At 47.8% G+C, this 14,953-nt stretch overlaps 2 protein-coding genes, 1 long non-coding RNA gene and 1 other non-coding gene across 15 annotated transcripts in view; 1 reads left to right on the top strand and 3 right to left on the bottom strand.

Moving 5' to 3' along the window:
• Positions 1–935, top strand: part of LOC107055283 — a 4,989-nt gene extending 4,054 nt beyond the window's left edge. The window contains exon 3 of the long non-coding RNA XR_005841970.2: positions 1–935. This exon is cut by the window's left edge and continues 1,586 nt beyond it. This is a non-coding gene — a long non-coding RNA (uncharacterized LOC107055283).
• HOXB3 (homeobox B3) overlaps positions 1–14,953 on the bottom strand; it is a 59,819-nt gene that overhangs the window by 23,924 nt on the left and 20,942 nt on the right. For 7 of the 11 annotated variants that reach the window (XM_040653083.2, XM_040653104.2, XM_040653079.2 and 4 more), the window contains exons 2-3: positions 1,042–1,104; positions 452–692 (exon numbers count right to left, since the gene is read on the bottom strand). The gene's annotated coding sequence lies outside the window, so the exon portion shown is untranslated. Of the gene's footprint in view, positions 1–451; positions 693–1,041; positions 1,105–5,802; positions 5,982–9,251; positions 9,325–14,953 lie in introns of those variants that run through there. The other 4 variants (XM_040653090.2, XM_046904325.1, XM_040653095.2 and 1 more) reach the window with 4 other exon arrangements.
• HOXB4 (homeobox B4) lies at positions 2,945–5,981 on the bottom strand. Of its 2 annotated transcripts, XM_015299437.4 has the most exons (3): positions 5,803–5,981; positions 5,270–5,696; positions 2,945–4,486 (listed from the first exon to the last, which is right to left on the bottom strand). In XM_015299437.4, the coding sequence occupies exons 1-3, from the start codon at positions 5,914–5,916 to the stop codon at positions 4,170–4,172; spliced, it is 858 nt and encodes a 285-aa protein (XP_015154923.1). In that variant the 5' UTR covers positions 5,917–5,981; the 3' UTR covers positions 2,945–4,169. The 2 variants fall into 2 exon arrangements, with proteins under 2 accessions (XP_015154923.1, NP_990624.1); NM_205293.3 differs by having other exon boundaries at positions 3,788–4,486; positions 5,270–5,974.
• On the bottom strand, positions 6,970–7,043 carry MIR10A (microRNA 10a). Its single transcript, NR_035316.1, has one exon. It is a non-coding gene; the product is annotated as a microRNA 10a (primary transcript).

Here is a 14,953-nt window from a genome sequence, read left to right as displayed (position 1 = left end):
CGGGGAGGACACGAACGGAGGAGGAAAAATAAATAAATCAAATTAATAAAAGGAAAGAAAGAGGTGATTAAAAAAAGAGAGAGAGAGAAAGAAAAGAAGGAGAAAAAAAAAAGAAAAGAGGAAATATGGAGGAATCACCCCCAAAGCACGGAGGGGGACACGCGCAGCACCGCGGGGCCGAGGAGGAAACTCGAGGAGGAAAACTCTCCCGCTACAGCCCGCTGCCTGCAAACGTCCCTGCTTGGTCACAATAAACAGCGAAAACAGAAGGAAAACCCCGCACGAGCATTCACGTGTTGGTTTTCTCTCTGCCCATTTCCCCCCCTTTTTTCTCTCTCTCTCTCTTTTTTTTTTTTAATGTTGTTGTCCTCCTTTTGCTTTCCCCGAACTTTCTGGTGAAAGGAGGCAATAAAACGATCAGAAATGCATGCCAAGAGAGCAGCTCTGTTACCTGGTTCGCTCCCACATCCTTTTTCCAACGCCCCAGAGACGGCCCTCATGGTTTGGGTGGTTTCTTCCAAAGTGAGAGGTCTGGGGGAGGGGGGGCTTGGGTGAGGGTTTGGGTTTTCTCCCCCAAATATAAAGCTTTCACCTTTACGATCCAGATTTTATTATTAGTATTATTATTTCCCCTGAAGATTCTGGTCGAACTCCGGGTGCTTTTTCCCCAACAGACGGTCTGCGGAGATTTGCTGTTGAATAACAATGGGAAAAGGATAAGTATTTAAAGAAAAGAAGTGATTAATGATTTTCTGTATAATTCTCGCATTTTTCTTGGCTTCTGTCTGCTTATAATGGCTGTGAACTTTTAGGTCCTATAGAAATCTTCTTTTCTCCCCCTTCTATTCTATTCATACTTTCCAGCTTTGATTTGCTTCTATAGACCCCGCATTCCTGGAAGCATATGCTTTTTTTTTTTTTTTTTTTTTTTTTTTAAGAACGATCCCTTCCATCTCTTCACTCTCTCGCACATAACACCCTTTAGGGTTTGGTTTTGCCCCCACAACACATCAAAGCGAGAAACGCTCAAATAAAACGCACCAGCAGCAAAAATTCACCCCCACCTCCGGCACTGCCATACGACAACGGGCCCTGAAATCCTCCCTGGGAAAAAAAAAAAAAGAATATATAATAATAATAGAAGAAAATAAATATAAAAATAAAGAAACTCTACGCGTTCGCTGCTGCTATCTCTACAATTGCGATAGCCGACCCCAAAAGCGCCCATAAATCCTTTTCTTCTGCATCTGAACGTGTCACAGACGCGACCCCTGTCACTGCGTTAATATTATTTTAACGTCTGAAAATGTCGATAGAAAAAGAAATATAACGGCTCTCTGTTTTTGGGTGGTTTTTTTTTTGTTTTTGGTTTTTTTTTTTGGAGGGGGGGGCACTGTGGTGGGCATTTATTTGCGCGGTGATCGCGCGGAGAATGACTGCAAATAAGGGAACAGCGCACAGACATCGCCTGCCTTTAAACATTGCAGCTCCATCCTTTGTTCGGGAGCGATGCGGGGGGGGGTACTTCGTTATTGCTGGGGGGGTCCCGGAGAATTCCAGAAACAAATAAACGAAAGCCGTTTTATTTTGAAAGAAAAATCATTATTTCCTTCAACTGCTGCGAGCCCTCCTCCCTCAACCCCCCTCCACACAATAGGTTTTCCTTTCCTTTCTCTTCTTTCTTTCTTTCTTTCTTTCTTCTTTCTTTCCTTCTTTCCTTCTTTCTCTTTCTCTCTCTCCTTTCCTTCTTTCCTTCCTTCTTTCCTTCTTTCTTCCTTCTTTCTTTCTTTCTTTCTTTCTTTCTTTCTTTCTTTCTTTCTTTCTTTCTTTCTTTCTTTCTTTCTTTCTTTCTTTCTTTCTTTCTTTCTTTTCTTTCTTTTCTTTCTTTTCTTTCTTTCTTTCTTTCTTTCTTTCTCTCTCTCTCTCTCTCTCTCTCTCCCTCTTTCCCTCTCCCTTCCTCCCTTCCTCCCTTCCTCCCTTCCTCCCTCCATTCCTCCCTTCCTTCTCTTCCTCTCTTCCTCTCTTCCCCTTTCTCTTTCTCTTCCCCTTTCTCTTTCTCTTCCCCTTTCTCTTTCTCTTTCTCTTTCTCTTTCTCTTTCTCTTTCTCTTTCTCTTTCTCTTTCTCTTTCTCTTTCTCTTTCTCTTTCTCTTTCTCTTTCTCTTTCTCTTCTTTCCATTTCCCTTTCTCTTCCTCTTCCTCTCTTCCTTTCTTTCTTTTCTTTCTTTTTAACTTTGAACCGGAATGTTATTCCACCCTGAACAGTATTTTCGATACTTTCTATGAGAAAGAAAATGAAAATTAATACAAGAGCTGCGGCGCACAAAAGGAGCCATTTGTCTTCTTGATTATCTATTTGCTTGTCAGGCTGTGAGCTATCGCAGGAGCCAGCTCCTTTGTAATATAAAAATACACAGAAAACCTGCAAACACCGAGAAACATCTGTGCAGAAATTAGACTCATTAATGCATTAACTACCTCAGAGAAAGGGTTGGGTTCTTTTTAATTTCTTTTTTTTTTTTCCCCTATCTCCAGGAGCGTCTCTGGAGAAATACAGCGCCGCATCCATTCCTTCCAGCAAAGCAAAGCGCTAATGACTGCCTCTGTTTTGTCTGGGACCAGTTTGGGAAGAGCGTATTAATATATGCTTAGAATAAATAAATCATCATATGTAAGGCTTAGCAGTACTTAAGGCTGATATACCCCATAGTCAAACATCCTTTGTTTTCATTACGGAGTGCCACTGACAACAGAAATCCATGCAAAATAACACAACAACAACAACAGCCAAACCAACAAATAAATAAAAGCGATGTGCTTTTTAATTAATTTCTTTAATAGATTTTTTTTGCCTTCTCCGCCTGAATAAAAAGATCCCTCTCTGCATCCCCCCCCCTCCCCCTCTAAAAAGAACAACCCCCAAACAACCGAACAGACCACACAGGATCGGTTTCACAAAGAAAAAGAAAACACAAATTTATTTCCAATTGCGCTTTTTTTTCTGTTTTTTTTTTTTTTTAACTTCTTTTTGGCTTTTCTCGGCTATTTACACTTAATCGTGGACATCGCAAAGGACAATAGGAGGTAATGGAGGCGGCCAGGACGGGGGGGGGGGGGGGCCTCAGCAGAGCCCCCCTTTCCCCACCCGCTCACCCGAAGAGAGACGACCCCCCCTCCTCCACCCTCCCCACCTCGTGCGCCGGGGGTCTGAAATTCACATTCTCAGTACGAAAAATGGGCTGAGAGGGGGAGAGGGGCTTCCCCCCCTCCCCCCCTCCCCCCCCCCCTCCACCACCAGCCGGGCCGCAGGGCCGAGTTCAGGTGCCGCCTCGTATCGCCACGTTCCTAACCTAAATTCTTTGCTTTCCCGTCTCCCCCCCTCCCACACCCCCTTTTCTCCCCAGTCTTACAAGTGAAGCAATTAACCTGCTGGACTCAAAAACGGCGCGGGGGGGTCCCGCTGAAGTGGCCAATCTCGGTTTCTTTGTCCACCACCCACTTGACCTAATTTTAGGGGTATTTCTTTATCCAGGGGGTCCCTCTCTCTCACCTCCCCCCCCCCCCCACCCCCCCCCGATGTCCGAGAGCTCCGTTCCCCATCTGCACTCCGGGGAATTTTGCTGTCGGTTCTGTTGGTTTTCTCCACCGAGGATCTTTGGGATATCTGGGTTAAAAACATTCGGTAGGCGAGAAAGGGGGAAAAAAGAGGAAAAAAGAGGGAAAAAAAAAAAAAAAAAGGAAAAGGGGGGGGAAGAAGGGGGTCTGGGGGGAAAATCCAGTTCGTCTTGAAGAAACTGAGCCTCATTTATTAAAGTGAACGCTGGTTGTCGAGGTAATAGCAGACATAAGGTCCATCCTTTGTACGGGAGAGTAAACATGACAAATGGGGCAGAGCTTGGCGTGATTAAAGATGAAACAAGGATCCATCTTAGCCAAATCTGAAAACTACTACCTACAGCCTTCTTCTAATGGAAGAGGGGCACAGCAGCACGGCTCTGCTTTGTTGGAGCTGAGCCTCTCCCTGTTGCCCCTTATAAATAAAAAAAGCCCCCCTCCTTCCTTCGCTTCTCGGAGCATTAAAAAAACCCCACTATTCTCCCGTGTTCCCTACACACACTCACACTCACAATCACACCCACGAGCACGCACACCCCGTCCATACAGGGAATAGTTATAGGCTGCTGGCTGGTCCGCTGGATCGGCTTTGAGAAGCTGCCGGTGGGATCTGCAGGCTGGCGGAGGAGCTGGAAGGGTTGGACCTGATCTTGGTGTTGGGTAACTTGTGGTCTTTCTTCCATTTCATCCTCCTGTTCTGGAACCAGATTTTGATCTGGCGCTCGGAGAGGCACAGAGAATGGGCGATTTCGACCCTCCGCCTCCGGGTGAGATAGCGGTTATAGTGGAATTCCTTCTCCAGCTCCAGGACCTGCTGCCTGGTGTAGGCTGTGCGCGAACGTTTCGGTTCCCCTCCTGAATAATTGGGGTTTACTGATCAAACACAAAGGAGGGAAAAAAAAAAAAAAAAACACAACACAACAAAAGAGCAGAAGAATTACTGAGCTGTTCCTTTAATGGGTCCCTCTCCCCCCCCCCCCCCCCCCCCCCTTTCCAAAAGCATCGCACATTCTTTCGGCGGGGGGAAATACTAAAAAAATAGAGCGCAAATCTAAAAATACACCCGGAGCCTATCTCCAAATCTCCACCTCCAGCCTCGTTGCTTGACGTGTATTCCTGTCCAAACGTTTTTATAAGGTCCCCCAGACACATTTTCCATGCCCTCTACGTGTGTATGTACACATATATACACACCACTACTCGGGCATCGCTCTATTATCCCCAAATCTTTCAAGTCTTCCCCTGCACGCATGCACACAAACGAGCAGACACGCTCCTTTTCTATTAAATATCACACATGCACCAGAAAAAAAAGAATAAAAAGGTGAAAGGAAAGGAAGGGAAAATAGTAAAAGTTTACTCAACCCGCCACTTAAATACAAATTACGAAAGCATAAAACTTAACTTATGAAGATTCGACTGCCATAAAAAAAAAAAAAGTAGCCTGCAAGAAATTGGAGGAGGATGGTAACAGAGACTTCAAAGGCACATGGCCAAGCAGAGCAATAAAAATTTATGGAGGATGTAATTATACCGCTCTGCAAACAGGCGATCGTAAATCTCCACGAATGGTTATTTTACAACTGGTGCAATAAGATTTCTACAAGACTTTGAGGTGCTACTTAGTATAAAGCAAAGCCACTTTAGTTCACTTACCCGTGCTTACATGGACTTTTTTCATCCAGGGGTAAACTACCGGCTCTTTGCAAGAGGAATTGGAAGGGCTTTGGTTCAGAGAGTTTTGGCTGCAGGAGGGTGGAGGGCTGGGGGTGCCCGGCTCGCAGGGATGGTTTGGCTCAGAGAGATGGCTCTGCAGTCCGGCCGGAGGATGGACATGACCCCGGGGGGATAACACCGCTGCTTGGTGCCCGGAGCTCTGACAGGACGGGTAGAGCTGCTCGCTGCATGCTGACCGCGGCTGGTACATCGCTTCATGTTGGAAAGTGCTCTCTCGCCTCTGGCTGCTGTAATATTCCGGCGAGTGATTGGGAAGGTAATCGCTGTGGGAATACTCTTCACAGGGTGGGAACTTGGGGTCCACATAGTTGGAGTTGATCAAAAACGAGCTCATGGCCATTAATTTCTTAGAATTGCACACACGAAAAATATATATATATATATATTTCCTAAAATTTATTCCTGTCCCCCCCTTTACTCGTTTTCCTGTTTCGTGAAACCCTCCTACTTACTGTCAAGTGAACAAAGTTGGAGTCCATGTGACAGCGCGGGCCAATGGCGAGGTGGCCTGCGATCCCCGGATAAGGAAATCTGCCCGGCACGGGCTCTCCCGGGGCCCGGAGCATCCCCGGGGAGGCGGCCGGGGGCGCCCGCTCCCCTCCGGCCCCGTTCCCCGGGCCCCGCCGTCCCCGCGCTCCGCAGCGCCCCGCGGGCGAAGAGCGGTGTCCCCCCCCACCTCACCCCCCCCGGCCCACACCCCTCGGGGGTGTGTCCTGCTTTGGGGGCGGGGGGGCGGGGAAGGGGATGGGAAACAAACAAACAGCAAAAAAAAACCCGTTCTCCAACCCCCCCCCCCCCCCCGAAAAAAAAAAAAAAAGCAAAATTAAGGGGTACGATTTATTTTTTTCATGCGGTTGGGGGCTGCGGCTGAGCCGGGTGATGTTCGCACCTCGTTCCTTGCTAAGGTGGTGCGGGGAGGGACATTGAGCCCCGAGCCTGGCAGAGATGAATAGGGCTTCTTTGGGATCGATAGGAAATTCATCAGCTAATTCGGGGTACCCGCTCTCCTAAATCACATTTAGCCGTGCTCTAAGATTGACCGTTTCCCACGCACCGATGGAAAAGAGAGCCCGTCCTCCGAGCGAGCAATCAGGGGCTTGATGAGCAATTACAAAAGGGAACGAACCTAAATCCTCCCGCGTCTCCGCCTCGCCCTTCTTGTCATAAAGACGCGTTAAAAGCCGGAGCAAAGAGACGCTTCGCAAAAGCCGTCCCCAAATCCTCCCATTCGGGCTTCTCCCCGCGGCACGAACAGCGCGGAGCGGTGCGGAGAGATCTATTATTATTTTGTTTTTTTTTTTTTGCGGCGGAAATTCGGTGATCTCCCGAAGGAAAGCAAAGCAGATCCGCGCCCTCAGATCGCAGCAATACGTCCCCACCCCCCTTTCCCCCCTCCCCAACCGTTTGCAGCTCAGATTTTATCTGGAAGTGATGATAAAGTTTATCGCAGGAACTCGGGAGTTGAGCTAAGGTCAAATCCAAAGGATTTCTTTCGAGCCATAAAAGCAGTTTCTGGTTAAGACCTTGTTTTCACCCTTTTATTTAGTGTTCTGGGGGTGCTGGGAGGGTTTTTTTTTTTTAATGCCTTCTGGGATTGTGACCTGTAGTGTTTGTGTCAACTACATATTCCCCTAGATACGAATTTGTGACCCAACTTCCTTTACACAAATTCGGATCTACAGGGTACATATAGAAGACAGATGCATCCTCCTCGGTCAGAGATCTTCGCTACTGTCATAATTCTCTTCTGGGAGGGGGTTGAGGGGGATGGGGGTGGGGACAGGAGGAGGGCTAAAGTTTTGCAACTCTAGAGATCGAGATTTCATCTATAGATAACGATGGTGAGAATGTTCAATCTTCGGAGGAAGGAAAATGAATTGAAGCATCATCTCTCTATCCGAACAGCTGAGAGTAGATTAGGAAGCCGGAGCTTTTCTACCTTCCTTTTTTTCCATCGCTTTACGCAGTAGTTTATTGCTTTGCCACGCCACCGGTTCGTGTGCGGAGTGTGCAACGCGAACGGACCCCAATAGAAAGAATCGGACTTTAAAAGTAAATCTCCGCTGCTCCGTTCCCCTCATTCCGTGAGATCCGCGTAATTACGCTCCGATTCGCGGCGCAAAGATCCCGTCCATTTTTCGTTCTCGGAGCACAGCCGAGGATTTGGGCTGGGATGGGGTGTGAGGAGAAAGTGTATATGGATGTTAAAGCGAAAAAAAGAATTTAAAAAAGAAAGAAAAAGGAAAGAAACATGAAAAGAAATACAGAATGTAAAGGCAGATGGGACGACAGGTTTTTGTGTGCGCTCCCCCCCCCCCCTCCAACCCCCCCCAGATGACAGGCAATTCTTTTTACAACCCGAGAAAAAGATCAAAGGCGTTTCATTTCCGAAAAAAAAAAAAAAAGAGGAAAAGAAGGGATATAAAGCAATAAAATATTCATACTGTCTAGGTAATGAACCCTCATTCGGAACTATTGAGGGTAGCATCACGTTGAGATTTCGTTTAAAATTCCCGGTGCCGAAGAGATTAAAAGTAGCGCGTTTTTATTTCCGTATTTCAAAAGGGAGAGCGCTTTTTTTCCTGGGTCAACTTTCTCCTGAATTAATTGTATTTAAATGCCATTTAAATGCGGAGATGTTGGCAGAGAAACGCTGCGTTTCCCCTCCCTGTAAACGTCGAAGGGAAACGCATTTCCCCCACACCCATGAAAAATATCTGAAATATGCCTCTAAATGCTCTAAATGCTCGCAATTTTTTTCCCTGTAAAAACGTAGTTATGACCAAGAACGAAAGTCCCACTGCATCCCTACTGGGACACGCGCTGCCCTGATATTTTTCAGGTACTTTAAAGGGGAGAGGTCGATTTTCGCGATAAAACGTCGAATCGCCACATCAGCGAAGCCGTATTTTGAGAACTGAGAACAAACGCCCGTAGGGCAGCCCCAAACCACCCCACACACATAGAAAATAAACGGAGATTTCGAGTAAAAGGAGCTTAGAGCGCTCCTGATGCCTCTCCGTACAGAGCAGCTCCAACCCGCACCTACAATGGGAGCAGGTAGCAACCCTACGATTTACCTCCCCCTCTAAAAACCTGCTATAAAAGTAAGGAGCCAAACCAAATCTGCTCGTACAACTCGTAGATGGAAGCCATAAAACAATTCGTCTGAACAAATCCCATCAGAGTTCTTTTTCTCTTAAATTTTATTCCTCCTTTTCAATTCCTCCCTGATTTATTTTATTGTATTTCCTCGCGGCCGGGACCGTAGAGACCTCCTAACCGCGGATAAGAGCCCGAATAGAAATAACCGAGGCCTATATACCGTAATTTTAACCCCTTCTCACATCCTTTAAAGAAAAAATAAATCCGTTTTAATTCTCCTTTCCAATGACAAAAGGGGTTTGGTGCCAGCAAACCAGCACCCCTAGCGTCTACCACAATTCTTCCCCCCTCCACCACACCTCCAAAAGATCTCACACCCGCCGCTGTGATCCCAAATTAAAAAGGCTCCCCTCGTTCCCTCCCTACCCCCCCCCCCTTCCCCCCGCACACCTTTCGCTCCCCAACCGCCCCACGTTGCGGAAGTTTCTCACGGCGGATCTCTCTGGGCTCTTTTCCATTTCAAAGTGGGCTCAGCTCGGGGTGAGGGGAAGTGTGGTCCTGATGGTAGGGGGTTCCCCGGGCTTCTGCCCCCTAAGGGAAGCGGGGGGCGATCCCCCACCCTCCCCCTAAGCCCCCCGAAGGCACCTGCCAACGCAGGGCTTTATTAAACCGCTCCTTACAGATGCACTCCCGCTGCTGAGCGGCTCTTTTGTCGCCTCTCCTCTTTCTGTCCCCGAAGAGGGGGCACTGAGGGGGCCGCCCCCCGCCCAGGTGTAGCGCCGCCGGCGGTACCTACCTCGGCCAAACGTGGTCCTTTCCTCAGGGTAACCCCAAGGGGGTGAGGAGGTTCCCTCATGAGTTGGTAAGGCTTTGAAGGCGGAAACAGAAATCCCCTAAAACCCCGCACCCCTACCCCGGAACCCCACCCAACCCGGGCTATTCTGCTCTCTCTCCCCGTGTTGCCTTTTCAAGGAGATTATTTCTCGATAAGAACACTAATTTCTCTCTCTTCTTCTTTCTCTCTCTCTCTCTTTTTTTTTCTTTCGGTCGGGATTGTTGGTCCCCCTCCCCCCCCCGCCCCCAGTATAAGCCCCCATTGTCCCCACAGGCGAGTGGAACCGCCGCTGGCAGCGCCAGGAGGCCCTCTGCGCATTTTGGGGTGGGAAACCCGCAAGTTTTGGTATTAATCTCATAGTTTGTCAGTCTTTGTTAAACAGCGAGGCGTGTCCGCGGCGCGGCGGCCGCCGCCGAGAGCCGCACTGACCCGCGCTTCACCCCGCGCAGCTCCGCGCCCCTTACGCCCCCGCGCAACTTTGCGCTCCCCCGGCCTCGCGTCGCCTGCGCTCTTTTTTTCAGTTATCGAGGTGGTTTTCAATCGTTTTTAGAGGTTGTTTGGCCGTTCCCAAGCTGGATTTTTATCCTCCCTGCAAAGTTTCATTTGTTAAAGTGGGATATCTGAGCTCTAAAGCAGAACTTCTAATAAGGGGCGATCGGCACCTCGACCGCAGCTGAGATGGCACCGAGAGTGGTTGTGTGGTTAGGGACGATCCTCCCACACCTGTTTTCCAACAGGAACACGAGGATTTAAGCTTTACGTGTTCTCGTGAATCTATTCCCAGCGATGGTTTGTGTTATTCTTATCGTTATTACTATTAATATTTCGCCAACGTTTAAAAATCGCGCCCCGGGCAGCGCGTAGGATGCGGGTGGTGCAGCGTTGCGGGGGTTCCCCCGAGGGGATGGGGGGGAGCCCTCTATTGATCTCCGCCTTCACACCACCAGCCCCAACACGGCGTTCCTCCCCTTGATTAAAGAGCTCCGTTGAAAAGTAAATCGGGATTAAAAAGCACACTCGATGGATTGTGTTGCCAAAACAACAACAACAAAAAAAGGGCAGGCAAATCCACTCTGAATTGTATTCGCAGCACTTAGAGACCCTCACCCCCCGGCCGAGTCCGGAGCAAAGGAGATAAATTAGAAATATCCTTGAAAATGATACCTTTAATTTCCTCCCTCTCTCCTCCCCTCCTTCCCTCGCTCTCTCTTTACATCCCTCCAAATGAACCCACTTCCAATGAGCGCGCAGACGCCTATTCCTAAATTGAAAGTTAAACGTTATGATGTAGGAGTGAATATTATAAGGAAAGTTGGGAGGTGTTTCTTTTTATTGCTGTGAAATTATACCTGCTTGTTTTAATATCCCGAAAACAAATGGCCTTTATTATCCATTACCTGTTCTATAAACCTGAAGTAGAAATGACTGTTCTAGAGAGATAAGTATAGTAATTACAAGGGCGAAGAGATGGATCACCCAAGTTACAACTAAACGGTAGCCCTTATACAGTGATATTTTATAAATACCAAGCAAATTCACGGCAATTAATTAAACCCGAGCCTTATCACGCGAAACAAAACGCTTTCCGTTCTCTTGAATTTCACCCACTCGATGAATATATCGGCATCGGGAAAGCAAATGGATTTTCCAGAACGCCTTTCCCAGGGCTCTAATATTCTCTCTTTCTCTTCCAAGAAAAATGACCCTTGTTAGAAGTATTTAGTCACTGAAAATATTTAAAAGCCGGGGGGGGGGGGAGGAGGGAGGGTTACAAAAAAAAAAAGCAGATTTACAGGGCTTTTTTTTTCCAGTAGAGTTTGCCTTGCCTCCACTGTTTGCTTAAGGAGCGATTGAAAGGATCTTCCCCGGTCCCAGTGCAAATAATATTTAGAGTTTGGAGGGTTCGGAGTCTGGCAGCGCAGAAATAACTTTGAAATGCCAAGGGAAATATTTATTATATCAGTTCATTAAACTGTTGCAATGACCGAAATGGAGTCACGTTTCAAGGAAGAAATAGAAAACATTGCAGTCCTGTTCCGACGGAACGCGTGCTGCAAGGCGGAATCAGCCGCACTAACCGGACCGAGCGACGAAACGGGCACTTTAAGGAGCCTTTACGTATATAAATCGAGTATTTTCCAGCCCTCAGCTCATTGATTTCCTCTATATTTCATTATCCCCCATTTCACGCGGTTGAGGCAGAGAGACGGAGTCAATCGCGACCGTCATTCCGCGGTTTGTCGCTGTTTGCTGCGTTCGCTTCCATCGGTTTCGCCCCGATCGGTTGGGTGGGTTTTGTTTCGTTTTGGGTTTTCTCTTTCCTATCGGCTACCTCATCCAAATGTTGGGCTGTGGGTTGGGAGCCCCGAGTAGGGACAGCGTAACCCCCCAGCACCGGGGAAGGGCTCCCGAGGGGCTGCGTTAGAGCGCATCTCTCACCGCACTTCTTTTTGGCACACTTTGCTGTTTTGTTTTTCTCCTTCGGTATAATTTAAACCCTATCCAAACAGAACTGACGCTGGAATGAAAATTATTTCTTAACTGCTTGCGTTAATATCCTATAGGGACCTCGGCGTAATTGGATTTAATCAATGCCATTTCCCTCTATATTCTGTTAATTTGACTCTAAATAGCGTTCCAAGTGTTATCTTAGAAAAATACTCAGACTCTCAATGTTTCCTCTCGGTAAACGCAGCTCTTTCTGCCCCGTTCCCTATCGACACCCCCCCCAATCTCTCACCTTTTTCCTGCCCCCCCCCCAGAGATCGTATTCTCCCATCTCCACCATAAGCAGAGTCTCTTCCTCCCACCTCTCCCCCCTCCCCGCTTTCTTTCTGCCTTTTTTTTTCTCACACTGACATCAGTCTATCAGGGTTATACACAGGACCGAGTCACGCACAGCGTAAACTTTTGACCCTCAACTTTTTGACCCCTCGAGCCATAATGCTGTACTAACAAGCCCCCCAAGACCAGAGTTACTTTAGACGTCTCTGCAAACGAACGGCACAATGATTTCCCTATTTTAGTTATTTCGCGTCGTAAATTCTCTTTTTTTTTGGGGGGGGGGGGGACAAAAAATAAATAATTTCAGACTTCTGCAAACATCAGATGTTTATCTCCGCTTCACCCCGCGCTGCCTTACAATGCTCGAACATTTTTCCTCATCCCCCTGTGCCCCCATATCTCCTTTTGTTGTTTCGTGATGTTTGGAAGAACAGGAGAAAAAAAAAAACAACGTAAACATATCCCTTAAACCACAGCTGGATTAATCTGACTTTGAATTATTTCTTTTACATTTGGCATTTCACCTGGCTGAGCTGCTACTGCAGCAATTTGCCTGTTCTGGGTTGTGGGGGATTTTTATTTCTCTTCTTTTTCATCCCCCCCCCCCCCCCCCCCCCCCTTCTTCTTCCTCTTCTTTTTCAATTTGTTCTCCCCCCCCCCCCTTTTCTTTTCTATTTTTTCTTTTTCCATTTTTCTTTTTCATCTATTCCTTTCCCCCTTTTTTTCCTCTCCCTCTCCTCTCCTCTCCTCTCCTCTCCTCTCCTCTCCTCTCCTCTCCTCTCCTCTCCTCTCCTCTCCTCTCCTCTCCTCTCCTCTCCTCTCCTCTCACAAATCCGTTTCTTTTTCTTTCTCTCTCTCCCCTCTTCTTCTCCCATTTCTTTTTCTTTCCCTCCCTTTTTAGAGGCAAAACCAGAGGATTGTTGCTGTGCCTATTTTTGCAGCCCGCAGCTCTCGGTGCTGAGCATCACTGGGGCCGCCCAAGCGGAGCCGGAGCGCTGCGGGAGGCCCCGGGGCACCGCTCCCTTCTCGACCCGACCCGGCCCGGCCCAGTGGCGCCGAGCGAGCCCCGCTCCGGCCCCGGCCCTCCTGGCAGTGAACTTGGTCTGAAGCGAGCTCTGCTGGCTGCTTGGGGACGTTACAGGCGAGACGCTCTCTCCCAACCCTCCCGGCCGGGTCCCTTTCCCCCCCGCTCCGCTCCCCAGAGCCCCGATTCCCCACCCGGGCTCTCACGGAGCCTCTCTGCATAAACACATCCCCGATTTGCCACCAAGCAAACGTCCCTTTCCAGAATCCTAACGCAGTAATTTGTTTTGACTTGAAGGGTATATATGTATGTGTATATATATATACATACACACACATGCACATGTTAAAAAGAGATAAATCAAAGGGAAAAAACCCTCGAACTAGTCTTATTCTTTCAACGCTCGCTGTCAAAATAGTTTCTTTTTAAAGCTATTTAGGGTAACAGAACACGGAAAAACTACACAGGGTGGACACCTTTCGAGTTAGGTTATCAACCTCCTTCCAAATATCATTTATTTTACATTAGGACAGAAAACATGGGGAAAAGTCAGCTCAAACACCGAAAAAGCCACGGCCTGAAAGAAAGTTTCATTCTTAAATCCATTCCAAGAGTGGGAAGAGACTCCCAGAGGAGGAGCCAAACCCCCACAAAAGTCCTTTTCGAGTTCCCTAATTGAGCAAAGACCTTTATCGAGAGGATTTAAAATAATCCCATCAGCTTGTTCCCTTCGGGTCGGACGTGTAAAAAGAAAAAAGGAAAAAGATGAAGAGGTTGGGGCTGGGGGGGGGGGGGGAAGAGCGAGCAATTTCTCGGATGAAATTCAGCTGTGGGGGAGGGAAAAGGGTTTGGGGAGCAGATCTGCGAGGGTTGCGGGGGGTGAGATGGCTTCCCCTGAAAGCTCTCCCTGCTTGGGGAGGTTGCGGTGTGTGCAGGATGGGGTAATTTAAGGGGCTGTTGAAAAGAAATAGGTGAATAATCGGATTCTTCCCTTTAATAGAGTGAAATAAAAGAATTAGGGGCTGAGCAGCGCAGTTTCTCGATCCTGCCTCCAGCACATCCCCACCAAGGCAGATAGGGACCCACAGCCTCCCAACCTTCATCATCCCTATGGCCAAAAGAAAAGGATGGAAGGAAAAATAATAGGAAGAAAGGGAAAAGAAAAAGAGATTCCTTTGGTTTCTCTAAAGCATAGTCACCACATCGTAGTTGTGCGTCTTTTGGAGCAATATGAACCACAAGCAGAGCTTCTCCTGCCCTCCCCCTCTCTTATTGCGATCACCACCACACTGGCACTGGGGTTTGGGAAACTGAGGTGGGGGAAGAGAGGAAGGGAGGGAAAGGAAAGGAAAGGAAAGGAAAGGAAAGGAAAGGAAAGGAAAGGAAAGGAAAGGAAAGGAAAGGAAAGGAAAGGAAAGGAAAGGAAAGGAAAGGAAAGGAAAGGAAAGGAAAGGAAAGGAAAGGAAAAAGAGAGAGAAAGGAAAGCAAAGGAGAAAGAGAGAAAGGGAGAAAAAAAGAGAAAGAGAAAGGGAGAAAAAAGAGATGGAGAAAGAAGAGGAAAAGAGAAAGAAAGAGGAAAAAAAGCGGCCCTGCAGCTCATGTTTTCCTTAAAAAGGTGCCCCAGCAGCCCCCGGGGGCCGGGCGCGGTGATACGATGCTCACCCTCTCCTCCGAGAGAGGATCCGGGGCTGTACAAGTCTGCTGACCTCGGAATGATCCCTCTTGCCTATGAATTATTGATGAGATATGAGCTCTGATTTCTCCTTTCAGTATGCAAACCCCATTATACTGTTAAAATGGCGATTTAATCGTTTAGAATAGCTCCGCTTTTTTTTTTCTCTTCCCTTCCAACTCA

Source organism: Gallus gallus, chromosome 27, assembly GCF_016699485.2.
Source record: "Gallus gallus isolate bGalGal1 chromosome 27, bGalGal1.mat.broiler.GRCg7b, whole genome shotgun sequence".
Taxonomy (NCBI): Eukaryota; Metazoa; Chordata; class Aves; order Galliformes; family Phasianidae; genus Gallus; species Gallus gallus.
The sequence above is the reverse complement of the archived record's forward strand: the minus strand, read 5'-3'. Positions and strand labels throughout refer to the sequence as shown.

Coding starts and splice junctions, on each gene's coding strand:
- HOXB4 (XM_015299437.4), bottom strand. CDS start 5,916: ATGCTCCGGGCCCCGGGAGAGCCCGTGCCGGGCAGATTTCCTTATCCG. Junction 5,697..5,802: donor CCAACTTTGTTCACTTGACA/GTAAGTAGGAGG, acceptor TGCAATTCTAAG/AAATTAATGGCCATGAGCTC. Junction 4,487..5,269: donor AAAAGTCCATGTAAGCACGG/GTAAGTGAACTA, acceptor GTGTTTGATCAG/TAAACCCCAATTATTCAGGA.